The sequence below is a fragment of the Hyperoodon ampullatus genome (assembly GCF_949752795.1).
Source record: "Hyperoodon ampullatus genome assembly, chromosome: 13".
NCBI classification, from domain to species: domain Eukaryota; kingdom Metazoa; phylum Chordata; class Mammalia; order Artiodactyla; family Ziphiidae; genus Hyperoodon; species Hyperoodon ampullatus.
Genome location: NC_136926.1, coordinates 24,547,872 through 24,562,821, shown reverse-complemented (window position 1 = coordinate 24,562,821; position 14,950 = coordinate 24,547,872). Strand labels below are relative to the sequence as shown.

The 14,950-nt window shown below is 40.6% G+C and overlaps 3 protein-coding genes across 5 annotated transcripts in view; 1 reads left to right on the top strand and 2 right to left on the bottom strand.

The window, feature by feature from the left end:
• Positions 1–221: 221 nt before the first annotated feature.
• Positions 222–1,200, bottom strand: TUG1 (taurine up-regulated 1; the record flags this gene model as incomplete). Its single annotated transcript, XM_079718149.1, has 2 exons — positions 222–782; positions 1,120–1,200. The coding sequence occupies 2 exons, from the start codon at positions 1,198–1,200 to the stop codon at positions 222–224; spliced, it is 642 nt and encodes a 213-aa protein (XP_079574275.1).
• A 982-nt stretch (positions 1,201–2,182) lies between these two features.
• MORC2 (MORC family CW-type zinc finger 2) overlaps positions 2,183–14,950 on the top strand; it is a gene marked incomplete at its 5' end in the record, with an annotated part of 39,507 nt that continues 26,739 nt past the window's right edge. For all 3 annotated transcript variants that reach the window (XM_079717186.1, XM_079717184.1, XM_079717185.1), the window contains 3 exons: positions 2,183–2,250; positions 11,090–11,143; positions 13,344–13,378. In XM_079717186.1, the coding sequence (XP_079573312.1) occupies positions 2,183–2,250; positions 11,090–11,143; positions 13,344–13,378 (157 nt within the window). The remainder of the gene's footprint in view (positions 2,251–11,089; positions 11,144–13,343; positions 13,379–14,950) is intronic.
• LOC307061918 (small ribosomal subunit protein eS27-like) lies at positions 3,252–3,497 on the bottom strand (the record flags this gene model as incomplete). The annotated part of the gene is made up of 1 exon (XM_079717285.1): positions 3,252–3,497. One exon carries the CDS (start codon positions 3,495–3,497, stop codon positions 3,252–3,254), a length of 246 nt encoding a protein of 81 aa, XP_079573411.1.

Genomic DNA, 14,950 nt, shown 5'->3' with positions numbered 1-14,950 from the left:
AATAATCATCCCTTACATTCACCGACGCTTTATAGTTTACAAAGCGCTTTCAATCCCACAAACGTTGACAGAGGAGGAAACTGAGGCGCAGACAAATTACCAAGTGACTTGCCTAAGGTCACTCGGCCAGCTGGTGGCTAGGCCCGGAAGCAAACCCAGCTCTTCCGACTCCGGAGCCTGTCTCTCCACCCCGGAGCTGCCGCCAGAGCTCCCGCCCCTCACTAAGGCGGCATAAGGAGAAAAAGGCAAAGTAGGAAGCCCACCACCAACCATCCCCCGGCCCCCTCCTGCCCGCCCAACTGGGTCCTTGCAGGCCCCGAAGGGTGGCGCCAGGCCTCCAGGCCGGCCCCGGCCACCCCAGCTTCCCCGGCCACGCCAAATCCCGCCGCCTCCCCAGGAGCGGGGCGGAGCAGCTGCCCGCCGCCGCCGACCACCCGGACGACTCCTCGTCGAATCGCAAACGCATAGGCCGCCGCCCGAGTTCTGCGTACGAGAAGAAAGACGCGGCGCGAGCGCCAACGGCCACCGGGCGCGCGCCGCGGCGGCCGGGCCTGCGCCCCAAGAGCTGGATGCCAGAGCAGGAGAAAGAGCCGCCAACCGATCGCTCGATCGACCGCGCGCCCGCTCCTTCGCCCTACCAGACCGGGGAGGGGGGGGAGGGCGCGCCAGGGCTTCTTCGAGTTAGGGGCCTGACTCCCCAGCAACGAGACAAGATGGCTCCTCCGGTCCGCGCCGCAGCTGCCGTCCCGGCTGCGTCGCTCGGCCCGCCCCCGGTACTGTTTCTTTAAATGGCGGAGAGGGTCAAGAAAGCAGGAAGAGAGGCGCGCGCACTCACGTGACAGGGGAGTGCCCGGCTAACAAAATCCGGTCACGTGGAGACACTCTACCCACCAATCAGGAGGCTTCGCATCAGGGCGGGGGCGGGAGGAGGGGCGGCTCTGTGATTGGCCGAGTTCGCCGCGGAGGCCTCGGGGGCTTGGGGCGTCGGGGAGTGCGCGAGGCGGCCCGGGTTGTGTGCACGGGTGGAGACAAAGCGGTGGCTGAGGTGGCAGGGGCGGCAGCGGCAGTGGCGGCGGAGCAGCCCTGAACGCCGAAGTTTGTGGTGCTGAGTCCGGTCACCATCTCATCCAGCGCGGCGCCCGGGCGGCTGGTCTCGCGGCGGCGGCGGCAGCGGCGGAGGCGGAGGCGGCGGCAGCACATGGTTCCAAGAGCGCGCTGCGGTTGTTGGGTTCCAATTCCGTGGGGAGGGACAAAGGCAGCTGTGAGCGCCGGGCAACGTCCGCTCGGGTGGTGCGCGCGCCACTGCCCTCGAGCCGGGCGTTGAAGGCTGGGACTAACTCCTCTCCGTGAGGAGGAGACGACGGGACCGAGGCCCAGTCAGGGCCTGAGAGGCTGAGGCCGGTGTCTGAGGGAGGTGGGGGAGGGGCGCGGCCCGCCTGAGTTAATTTGGGCGGGTCAATTCTGTGGCTACTTAGTGGGTCATTGTGAGGTAATTTGACCCACTACCCTGACGAAATTGGGGCACACAGCACGCTAGGTTTGGTCCGGGCTTTGAAAACAGAAATCGGTCTTCAGCGCTTAGGAGATCTTTCAGTTGGGAGGTGGTGAAGCCGGAACTAACGCCATATGCACTTCATCATCATCGTGGTCACCTGCCTGGGGCTAATTTAAGGATCCTGGGATCATTGATGGCGAAGACATGGGTGGTTGTCCAGTTTTATGATTGAAGTTGCTAAATTTCCGGATTGGTAAGTTTCCAGATTGCTAAATTTCCTCACAGGAAATTTAGAGGAACAACAACAATAAAGGCTCGAAGAACATGAAGATGGAGCAGTAATTAAATCACCAACTCCAGTATCATCTACTCTAGGACCAGCCGCATTCCACTCCGTGAACTGTTGCAAATTAACGCTGAAGCTCCTTAAGACTACACGTTTATGACGTAGTTCCTTCCAAAATATTACATCATAGTCATTGAGAAGATTAAAAAAAATGTAAATGAGAAATCGATTTTTGTTTTAGACATCTTTTTGACTATATCTTGGTTAGATACTAGATAACCTAGTTTAACTAAGGAGCAGATTTACCAAACCTTTACTGGAAGGAATCCTGAAAAATCTGTTCCATTGTAAGCTTATAGTTCCCAGTTAGTGGGTAAAGAACTGGAGACCTCACTGCACTCATGGCTTTCACAAATTACAGCAGTCTGAATCGAGCTCAGCTAACCTTTGACTATCTACACACAAATTCGTAAGTATCCTATAGGTGCCACTGAGGTCACTGATAACTCGTTGCTTGATATTAATATGGAAATCCTTCTCCCAGAAAATTTTGCATTTTTACTTTTTGGGATGTGTCACTGGATGAGTCTTGAGCTCTGTATGGAAGAACTGAGATCAGTGAAATGTTTGTTGCTAATCCAGAAGAATATGATCTTCCTTTATTGGATCAAAATTTATTCAATCAAATGCAAGCTAGTTCCTTGAAGTCAGTATATTGAGTTGTTTCATTCAAGTGTTTGATAGGAATCCAACAAGTACTGTTCTTTGGATCGCCGAAAGTTGGACTTTTCTAGTATCAACTCTTTCTTCTCTTTGGTGACAACAGCCAAAACAGTTGGGTTATAACAAGTCTTTTCTTTCTAAGAAGGAAAAAAGAAAAAAGGAATGAAGACGTTTAAATGGCAACTTGTGAGAAGACAGTTTTTCCCCAGAAAACAGTTGGTTTTATTTTTCTGGGAAATTCATCCTCATCCAATATAGTTTTTATATGCTAAGCAGGAAGTGATAACTTGGTTAAACCGTGATTTAAATAGCCTTTCCCCAAAATGTATGCAAATCACTGAACACATACTGTGTTCATAGTTCTTGAGCTTGTGAGGCGATTACCATCACTCCATATTGGTCTGGAATGTTTTAGGGTTAATCCTTATGCCCGCTCTTTTGGACGTGATGCAGTGGGGGTATAACTATTTAGTCCTTTAGTACATTCATTTGGCACTTTTGAGATGAAGGTAAGTATTTTCTCATTTTGGTACCTGGAGAGGTGGCGAGCAGCTAAATGAATGACCCACAGTTCAGAAGAACCACGTTCAGGGTTGAGAAGATAGACTTCAGTTATCTAGTAATAGTACGATAACTTAGCCTTTTATGGGAAAGAACCACATATTTGTGATAACATCTGTAATTTTTTTTTAAATCCAAAATATGTTTATTGGGATGGTTTCCCATTCATCTTGATTCTGGGGGCTTTTAGTGCCGCTTCCGTCTGAAGGAGCATTCTTCCGTAAGCCTTACTTTTCCTCCTGTAGGCTGGTGGAGGACAGTAGAGCAGCCAACACACAAAACTACTGTTTGTGCATGGCTAAAGATGGTGGTGATTTTATAGCATCCTGGGCATTTCACATCCATGAAATAGGAATTGGGGCTCTGCACCAGGTGCTTCTTGTGTTTCCTCTTTTCTGGAGAGGGATGAAGGAGAGCCTTTGTGAGAGGCATGATTTTGTGGGGAGGCCATCACTGTTGGAAAGGACGTCTGTAATTTTTTTGTTTGCTGTTTTTCCTATCAAGGAAATCAAAATTTTCTGAGTAGTGAAGTGAATTGCCAAATGAGAACCTGGTTTTGTTTTGTTTAGGAAGATTCTTACTGAACTAGAGTGTTTAAGTAGGTATTGCAGAGTCACCTAGGTGAATTCTCAAGCTGTGGATAATGAATCTGAAATCCAGCTAGATAAGGTCTCTGATCAAAGGTTATACCCATCTAGTTCATAGTATAGCCAAGGGCAGTGGTATCCTTTAATATCCTTTTGTATATTTGAACTGCCACGTTAAGAACAAGCAGTCGAAGCCCACTTAGATGTTCACAGATGATTGTGTTTGTTAAATTCAGTTCTGAATTTTGGAATGAGGGGCCAAAACAGACTGATATTCTTGGAAGACCATAATGAGATTTCAGAAACTGGGTTCTTGTTCAAGCTTCCCCAAAGACTTTATTTGATAATAAAATGATAGTAACAACAGTTAATTGCTTCATGCCAGTCACTTTTAAACATGGTCTAAAGTAATCTTTATAGCAGCCCTACTGGAATAAGGGTTATTCCTATTTTGCATTTGAGGAGACTGAGGCTCAAAGAGATTAAGTTACATGCGAAAGGTTACACAGCTGCTAAGTGGCAGATGTAAGGCACCAAGATTGAAGGCAGTAAGATTTATCTGGCCACATGGTTAGTGCTTTTAACCATTAGGCAAGACCTACTGTAGTCAGTTTTACCGCGTTTCCTTGTCTATACGGCAGAGGGTTTACTTACCACTTTAGAAGTCTTCAATTTTAGTTTTTCTCGATGAACCTTTTATTTGAGGATTCTGGGATATTTCTATTTCTTTTGCTATTTTATAGTTTATTAATAGGAGAACACAGCAAAGGCAAAGAATTGAACCTCAGTTGAGTCACTTGTTTGAAATTGGAGAATTTTCTGGGAATTTGACTTACCATGTTGAATTGGAACCACTTGCTTGCATAAGCATTTTGAGGGTTGGATGTATCATTTTGGAAGCTCTTGAATTTATTACCTGGATCACACCTTAGAAGTTTTTACTTCTGAATGTGTCCAGTCCTGCCAGAAGAAAATACGAACCCCCGAACACCTAGATAAGTTTTTGGTTTGTAGCCAATTTCAGGACCTTTCTTTATTGTGACTTGACTGGAAGTTCATTTCTAGAGGAAACATTTTTAATTTTCATAAAACGTGACTTGTTAATCGTAATGGCAGTAGATACATCTCCTCTGGGTTAAATGGTGCAGTGTTACCTTTGGAGAAGGGAGGATTTGCCTTCTACTTTATTCTAATTTTAAAAAAAAAAAGACCATTTTAGGGTGTCTGACATCTACAATATTGCCATATTGAATTGTGAAAAAAGTGACCCTTTATCTCCCATTTAGCAGAGTCCAGGATAGAAATCAGTGTGGTGCAGTAAAAAGAGCATAGGCTTGGGAGCCAGCCAAGCTTACGTTTGACTGCTTCCTGGCTGTGCCCTTGGGTAGGTCAATTTATCTGAGCTTCAGTTTCTTCATCTACAAAATGGGGCTAATCTGACAATGTTTATGAGAATTATGTAAAATAATGTTTATAAGGTAATTAGTTTCCACATGGTTCACAGTAAATATTGAATAGATGGTGACAGTTATTTGTTTTATTTATAATATTCTCATATAAACCAAAAGTTGGTCAGTGTGGTAGCTACTTGCTGTTTGGTGGTAGTCATTAGGCAGATTAATTTTTAGTAAATTCTGGAGCATCTGTTGGAGATGATAAACCCCTGCCTTAAATTTTTTATTTTTTTGTGTGCTAGGTCTACAGTAACTTGATGGTTATTCTCTTGATTATATCAGCATTAAGGTTTGAAACAGGCCTGGGAAATTCTAACATGAAGGTCTTAGGCTAATTTGTTTTAATATTGCATGTTGCTCATATGAAATGATTGAAGTTAGGATTTTTAAATAAAAGTAGTTTTATGCTGTTACTGCTCTTTGGTGGTGGATTTTGCGACTGCTACTAAAATGTTCATGAGTAGTCAAGGGCCAGATACCAGATGTAGCGATGGTAGTGATGTTCCTTTGGCATAAGGGGCATATCTTAAATCACTCTGTATGCAGTATTGCTAAGTGCTCTGATAGAGCAGGGTGCTTAAGTGTAAGATGCCTGTTTTCTATGTCTCTTCCTGTCTGCACATTTAATAACTTATTATCTTGGTCATATGATATTTTTGGGTTGTTTTATTGGTACGTGAAGTGAATGTAAAGGAACCTTTCAACTCTAGAGACCATGTATCTTATTATTTATAATTCTGTTGAAATGTGGGTTCACACTCTGACTATATTAAAGCCATTAGAATGTAGAATGGTTGCCTTAGAATTTTTAGCTTTATTTTCTAGCAGTTAAGGCAATTAACTATTGACAGCATATCCAAGAATTCAGCAGAAGCTATCACTGTGTAATGGGGTTATGGATAATCTATGGCTTTAAATTCAGGCTGAATATAAATAGACCATTTTCCTTACATAATGAGTAGATTTACACTTGAATTTGTCACTGGAAATGCTGAGCTGCAAAGCTATTTTGATCGTAGCACAAATGGTATAAAAGCCACAATCAGTTGAAAGTGAAAGAGGTTGTTAAAAATCTTTGTCTTTTTCCAGATGGTTGATCTTTCTTGGATCACATGCAAAGAATCTTTAGGTCTGTGAAGAAAATAATTTCCTTTGATACTTATACAGATATCTCTGTCTCAACTGCCAGCTAGCAATGAGTGCACCTCTTTGAATGTTATTTGAAAAAAAGGGGAGAGCTTACACAGTTGGTATGTTTTTGGTTCTTATGAATTTAAGAGATACTTAGAACTTTGGCTTTAGCATTTGTTAGTAGGATCAGTTATTCACTTGGAAGTTTGGAGAAGAATCCAAGTGTTGTCTCTGACCTTACCAACAGTTGTCACAAAAGGCTCCTTTTATGATGTGTCAGCACACATCACAAAAGCACCCCTTAGCTACATTTTAAAGTATCTGTTAACTTATCTGAAATATGTATTGTGGAACAGCATTGATACTGTGCGGAACAACGAAGACATTTGGAATGTTTTCTTTAGATTCTAAATGTACAAGACACTTTTCTAAACATTGTGTAGAAAGCAGTGAAAACTTAGCCAGAAGTGCTCTTTGTACTTGCCCTTTTGAGATCTTATTGAATTCTAAATGTCTTTAATTTTCATGTGAAACAATCAGAAGTATGTATTGGTGAGAAGCAATTGCTGTTTCTGTTTTTGATTTCTTTGCCCTGATGGCAAAGGTATCAGAATTAGTTTTCCAGATTATTGATATTCACCATTGTCACTACCAAAGGCCAGATAATCCCAAAGATTTCTACATACAAATTGTAGTCTCATTCTTACTAAGATTGTACTCTTATTTTTTTTTCAGGAGCTATATTTCTGATATTCCTTGACTTCAAGTACAAATTCTTTTTGAAATGAGAAATATTGCAGTAGAATTTGTTACTTTACATTTTAGCCTTCAAAATTAAAAAGAAAATTTAGGGCTTCCCTGGTGGCTCAGTGGTTGAGAGTCCGCCTGCCGATGCAGGGGACACGGGTTCATGCCCCGGTCTGGGAAGATCCCACATGCCGCGGAGTGGCTGGGCCCGTGAGCCATGGCCGCTGAGCCTGCACGTCCGGAGCCTGTGCTCTGCAACGGGAGAGGCCACAACAGGAGGCCCGCATACCACAAAAAAAAAAAAAAAGAAAAGAAAATTTAGAGTATAGAAAACTAATTCACTTTATAAGTTTCTTAGTCATTGCTTAGTCAGACAGGAAAATGATTGGTTGAAAGCTTGAGAACAAAGATTTGCTTTTGACTTGTATTACCATCATCAAATCACTTTAATTTTCCAGCTTATTTTTCCCTATTTAATTAGTTGAAGTAATAAGCAGAATATTTTTTTGTTTCTTCAATTGATAATTTGAAGAATTTAAGGTGATGATTTTGGAGACAAATTTTTTTTTAACGAGTTTGGTCTTTTATTTATTTATTTATTTAAATTAATTAATTAATTAATTTTTGGCTGCGTTGGGTCTTCGTTGCTGCACACAGGCTTTCTCTAGTTGTGACAAGCGGTGGTTACTCCTGGTTGTGGTACGCGGGTTTCTCATTGCAGTGGCTTCTCTTGTTGTGGAGCACGGATTCTAGGCACGTGGGTTTCAGTAGTTGTGGCTTGTGGACTCTAGAGTGCAGGCTCAGTAGTTGTGGCGCACGGGCTTATTTGCTCCGTGACGTGGGATCTTCCGGACCAGGGCTTGAACCTGTGTCCCCTGCATTGGCAGGTGGATTCTTTTTCTTTTTTTTTTAATATTTTAAAAATTATTTTTAAATTTATTTATTTATTTATTTATTTTATTTTTTAAATTTTTTTTTTGCGGTATGCGGGCCTCTCACTGTTGTGGCCTCTCTCGCTGAGGAGCACAGGCTCCGGACGCACAGGCCCAGCGGCCATGGCTCATGGGCCCAGCCGCTCCGCGGCATGCGGGATCTTCCCGGACGGGGGCACGAACCCGCGTCCCCTGCATCGGCAGGCAGACTCCCAACCACTGCGCCACCAGGGAAGCCCTATTTATTTATTTTTTAACATCTTTATTGGAGTATAATTGCTTTACAATGGTGTGTTAGTTTCTGCTGTATAACAAAGTGGATCAGCTATACATATACATATATCCCCATATCTCTTCCCTCTTGCGTCTCCCTCCCTCCTACCCTCCCTATCCCACCCCTCTAGGTGGTCACAAAGCACCGAGCTGATCTCCCTGTGCTATGCGGCTGCTTTCCACCAGCTATTGGATTTACATTTGGTAGTGTATATATGTCCATGCCAGTCTCTCAGTTTGTCCCAGCTTACCCTTCCCCCTCCCCATGTTCTCAAGTCCATTCTCTAGTAGGTCTGTGTGTTTATTCCTGTCCTGCTCCTAGGTTCTTCATGACCTTTTTCTTTTTTTTAGATTCCGTATATATGTGTTAGCATACAGTATTTGTTTTTCTCTTTCTGACTGACTAAGCTCTGTATGACAGACTTCAGGTCCATCCACCTCACTACAAATAACTCAGTTTCATTTCTTTTTATGGCTGAGTAATATTCCACTGTATATATGTGCCACATCTTCTTTATCCATTCATCTGTTGATGGACACTTAGGTTGCTTCCATGCCCTGGCTGTTGTAAATAGAGCTGCAGTGAACATTGTGGTACATGACTCTTTGAATTATGGTTTTCTCAGGGTATATGCCCAGTAATGGGATTGCTGGGTCGTATGGTAGTTCTATTTTTAGTGTTTTAAGGAATCTCCATACTGTTCTCCATAGTGGCTGTATCAGTTTACATTCCCACCAACAGTGCAAGAGGGTTCCCTTTTCTCCACACCCTCTCCAGCATTTATTGTTTGTAGATTTTTGGTTGATGGCCATTCTCACTGGTGTGAGGTGATACCTCATGGTAATTTTGATTTGCATTTCTCTAATGATTAATGATGTTGAGCATCCTTTCATGTGTTTGTTGGCAATCTGTATATCTTCTTTGGAGAAATGTCTGTGTAGGTCTTCTGCCCATTTTTGGATTGGGTTGTTTTTTTGATATTGAGCTGCATGAGCTGCTTGTAAATTTTGGAGATTAATCCGTTGTCAGTTGCTTCATTTGCAAAAATTTTCTCCCATTCTGAGGGTTGTCTTTTTGTCTTGTTTATGGTTTCCTTTGCTGTGCAAAAGCTTTTGAGTTTCATTAGGTCCCATTTGTTTATTTTTGTTTTTAATTTCCATTTCTGTAGGAGGTGGGTCAAAAAGGATCTTGTTGTGATTTATGTCATAGAGTGTTCTGGCAGGTGGATTCTTAACTGCTGCGCCACCAGAGAAGCCCCTGGAGACACATTTTTAAAATAAATAAAGATATGGATGTTTCTTGCAGGTGTTTTTCCTTGCAAAATTGGTTTTTTTTTTTCATGTAAAATAATTAAGAATTGGATTTTAGAAGAATTTGAGCTCTGTTAGGGGACTTGGAGACAAAATTTCTACATTTTGTTAATACATCATGGTACTGCCTTTGGATCAGCAGCAGATATATTCACTGATCTCATGGGAAACAGTTCTTCGTAAAATTCCAAGAACTAGTAGTTTTAATTAAAAATTTGCATTTGTAAAAATTTGAAGATATACTTGAGGAAAAACCAGTGTTCCTGGACACTTGAAATTTGGGTATTTATTTTATAAACAAGCGTTTTACAATTTGTTTTGAACAATATAGTAAGTGCTCATAGATCCTAGACACTGCTTATTTAGTATTGGTATATTTCATTCTCAAATTTTAGAAATTTTCACTTTATCTATTGGCTGAAACTTTACATACAAAAAAATCAACTGGAATAGCATGGTTATTTTTGAAAAATTGATGATGGTAATATGTGGGTTAATGCTTTTATATTTTCTTTAATCAAAAGTCAGAGTTTCAGGACTCCCCTGGAGGTCCAGTGGTTAAGTCTCCACACTTCCACTGCAGGGGGCACAGGTTCCATCCGTGGTCAAGAAACTAGGGTCCCACATGCCACAAGGTGCGGCCAAAGAAAAAAAAATGTCAGAGTTTCTAGGTGGTTCTAGGTAGACACATCTACTTTTATATCTAACGAGGACTATTATGGGAAACAGCACAAATTGAAGGTGTAAATGGATGAAGAAATGTAAGGAGACATCTTACACATAAACATCGTCTTTATTGAGTTCTGAATAACATGGTAATTGTGAATTTATCCCACTCACATTTTGAGCAGCCTCCTAGAGGAGGAGATGACCATTGGCTACCCTCCTTGAAAGGGCTAACTTGAACAAAGGCCCTAGGAGACCACACCAAGCCCTTATCCTCTTAGGATAAGGAGGAATTGTTTAAGAGGGTCTTGGATTCCTTTCTTTAATGTGGAGAAAGTTTTGTTTTTGGCCAAAATCAGGGAATGTCAAGAAATGGATTATTTTCTTTCTCCCCACTTTCAGATGGAGTATTTTTGCTTATAAATTGCACAAAACTGAATGGGTTTTCACCAGTAAATCACACAAAGGTATTGGTAAAGCTGAATGCTAGCAATTTGTCCTTTGAGAATTCTTAAGAGATCTGCAGAAACTGACAGTTGGTTAAGGCAATGAAAAATGAAATATACGCATTTTTCAGGGTAGAATACGAATAGTGAAAAACACTGTTTTAGCAGTAGTACACATAGGAATCTTTGAATGTTTTAGAGTGGGTTCCTCTACTCAAAATAGTAAGAATAAACATTTTTGAGTAGATAGCAGGACTTGACAGGTTAACACTTGAGGACTACTAGTGAGCTGTGGAAAGACTTGAATTGTGGGGAAATTTAAACTTCAATAATGTAAATTGATGATGCAAATGACAATTTTAGGGTTTTTTTTTTTTTCCCAAAAACTTTAAAATATTTTATAACCTTGACTTTTTATTAGGAATCATATTTTAATTCCATAATTCTTTTCCTGACTCTCAATATTTATCATTTCAGAACCACTCATGAATTCTTGTTTGGTGCTCTTGCTGAACTAGTTGATAATGCAAGGTATGTAGTCTTCAGGCATACAGTCTCTGCTTGAAAACTTTTTGGGTCGTGTGACCTTTGCTTTCTGAAGACTTGGGAGAAGGGCAATTCTGTTGCAAATGCGACTCATTCCTAAGAAGCCTCTTGCCCAAAAAGTATTTTTAATAGCACATTAGTTGATACCTTAATTCATTCATTGCTGTGCTCCAACCTAAAAATAGTGAATTTATGACCTCCAAAGCTACCTTTCCTTGTGTATTAGAGCAAGATAATTGTAGTGAAACACAGGGAATTAAGATAAAAATTTAGTTATCTAATTACTAGGACAGACAAGCTCTGTTTTAATTAGTGCTACCAGGACAGTACACTATCTAATGTTTTTAAAATTATGTCAGAGTTCTGTGTCTTCCCAAAATGTATAATCAGCCCTCTGTATCTGCAAGTTCTGCATCTGTGATTCAATGAACCATGATCGAAAGTATTTGAAAGTTCCAAAAAAGCAAAACTTGAATTTGTTGCATGCTGGCAACTATTTACATAGCATTTACATTGTATTAGTTATCATAAGTAGCCTAGAGATGATTTTAAGTAGACGTGAGGATGTGCATAGGTTATATGCAAGTACTATACTATTTTATATAAGGGAGTTGAGCATCTGCAGATTTTGGTATTCCTGGGTGGTCCTGGAACCAATCCCCTGCAGATACTGAGGAGTGACTGTATCTTATTGTCAGATGACTCAGGTTGATCAAAGCATCTTCCATTGTTAGCAACTGTGCTTAGAAGAAATCATTCTTTAGCACTGTGTTATACTGAATTCTTAGTGATAGAAGCCTATAAATGTTACTGAGCAAGACTGAAAAGTTTGGGTTGGTTCAGAGATAAATAGCAAAGTCCAAATCAGAAGTCTGTTTATAATTATATCACTAAAATATTATCTCAGTCTTGTTTCTGAATGCAAACATAAAATTCAGACATGGCGTTTATTGACCAAGTGTTGATGACTAATGAAGGAAGAAGAGGATAAGAGTTGACAGGAGTACTTTCTAGACAGACCTCCAGTTAATGACATAATGATAATTATGTCTACCTATGTCCATGCTATAAACCTCTACTATTATTACTTTTATTGTTATTATTCACTGGACTGCTCATGGAAGTGTGCTGGTTAACAAGTTTAACTAGAAAGCTCCCATTTTCAGTGTTTTCAGTTATTTCAATCCTGGTTGACTTATAATTTTTATATTCAATTTAAAAATGTTGTAGCTTAATGGAACTGTGTTTGAATTTCCCACTTGTTAGTTTAGTGAGACTGTAATGTGTTTTGTCAGACTGCTTTTTTGTATATCATACGGTGAACTGGAGATTGTCTGGGAGTGTATGTTCCTGCTCATGCACACATTTTGCCAATCTCTTTTATTTTTGAAAATGTTTTTTATGTCTTTGAGAATAGGCACATGTAGAGTTGTATGGATTTGAGTGGATTTTTCACATTTAAAACCAATGAAACCCTGTGCCTCATTTTCCTGTCTACAGTTGGCAGAATTGGACTAGATTACTTTCAAGCCTTTATGGAAGACTTCATTGATGACTGAACTTTTATTTCAGCTGATGGCTGGAGTCTAATGGGCTGTCCGAACTTCCTTTCAAGTTTAGGGAGGATAAGATTAGGGGCTCATGAATCAGTCTGCTGACTATAGTGTGTATACCATGAGACCTGATTTTTCTTAGGCTTTGTGGCAGGTTGTTGTTTTCTTTTTTCTCAAACCTTGGTGAGAAGAAAAAATGGACAAGTTATTGGAACATTGTTTATGATTGCAGTCAAATGAGTGATTGGAGTCATTTCCTAGTCTGTAAAAGAAATGTTCTTTTTTATCCTCTAAAAAAGGATAAAACATTTTTTAGATGTTTTTAAACATCTAAAAAATGTTCTTTTTAGATGTTTCACTGTGAAATTTTTATTAAAAAAGTGTGTCTAGGTCCTATGTATCCTGTGATTATTTTAAATAATTTGGAGCTACAGAAGTGTTTCATAGACATGTAAGGAAAATTGTGTTACCAAATGTAAAAGTATATCTTTAATGTATATAGAATTTCTTTATGACTTCCTGAAGATAGATTCTAAATACTATGTATCCCCCTCAAAATATTGTGCATCTTGATGGTTGATATTTCCATATTCTCATTTGAATCTTGATCTTTTTTTCTTTTAACTTTGCAGAGATGCTGATGCCACCAGAATCGATATTTATGCAGGTAAGACAGACATCAGTCCTTTCTTCTAATACCCAGTTCCCGAAAGCATTTATTGCTGTGCCTAAGAAGAAATGAGTAGGAAAAAACTGGATTTTGGAGTGTGGGTAGACAGCCTCATTACTACAGGTCTTAGGGAGAAACAGGGCAGCCCTGGTCAGGCATGTGATAGAAATCAAGAATATTGGTGTAAAGGAACTAACATGGGGTGCCCAGATCTATAGATCTATTTAAATAAATCCACTAGGAGATTTATGGGGGTGATGGGGAGTGAAATGACCAAGTACCACTGATTGTCCTGATTGGAGTTAGCAGGTGACCAGGTTTGTGGTTCCTGCAGCCAAAGAGAGATCTTGTTGAAGGCCATCTTCTCCCTCTGCAGCCTTGGTGAGGACAAGTCCCAACTTGGAGAGTTGCTGGTGTCAGTTGTATAAAACAGTTGTGTAACCAGGTTGACACTGAGGTCTGCAGAGATGTTCTCAGGCAGAGAAGTCATGTAGGAAGAAGGGCTGCTTTGCTTCGAATTTAAAGATATTGACAGCGTCTACTATTTTGCCTAATTGGCTCTGCTCTTTGGCAGTAAGATCCTTTTTTTTTTTTATGGAGTGGGTACAGCAGTGGAAGAAATCTTAGTCATTTTTATTTGTTTGTTTGTTTGTTTGATAAATAGCTTGCTTTTTGCCTGTTCAGTGTTTGTACCAACACATTTTTTGGTCATTTGAATTTTAAAAATTTGGAAGTGGAACAGAGGAAGATGGCTGTTAAATCCAATTTGGGTAGCATTGTGTAGCTTTTGAGAAAACTTGAGTGTTTTTATGGGAATATATGGTTATCAATCCATCTTTTTCTTCACAGACCTGTTTGATAAATGGGGATAATCACACAATAGGAAGTAATTCTTAGAATTTCCAATGCCATATAATTATAAAGAATCTCCCCAGATATGAATTTCTTACGCCTTTCTTTGGAACAAAGAAAATATTCAGAACAGCTAAAAGTCAGCTATACTGCTTAAATTCTAAAGCCTTCTGTTCAGAAGGCTCTGCCAAAGTGGTGAAAATAAGACTACTTTTATTTTTAGAAGAAAATAACAGGAAAAGGGGACATAGCAGCAGAATGTTAGAAGATGGTTACTAAACCCTCAGGCCAGATGGAGGCATCATTCCCAAGCCACAGTATGTCTTACATCCCAGTGTGCTTTCGTGAGGAGTAGTAACCGCTACCTCTGAAAGAAATGGTGGCTGTTTTAATCATTGCACAGATGGCAAAGCAGAGAATGGGCCTCCACTCCAAGTGATGTTGAAGGGACAAATCATCATAGCCAAGTCTGTTTGGAAGAAGGTTGTTTTTATTTTGGCCACGCTGCGCAGCCTATGGGAGTTTAGTCCCCAGACCAGGGATCGAATCCGAGGCCCCAGCAGTGAGAGCGCCTAAGCACTGGACCACCAGGGAATTACTGGAAGAAGCTTTTTAAAAGAGATCATCCCTGCTCCTTCTTACCACCTTTGGTGGGTGAATTTCAGCAAGGAAATTTAGTGCTTTACACTTAGAATGCAGCAGAACAAACAGTTGGAT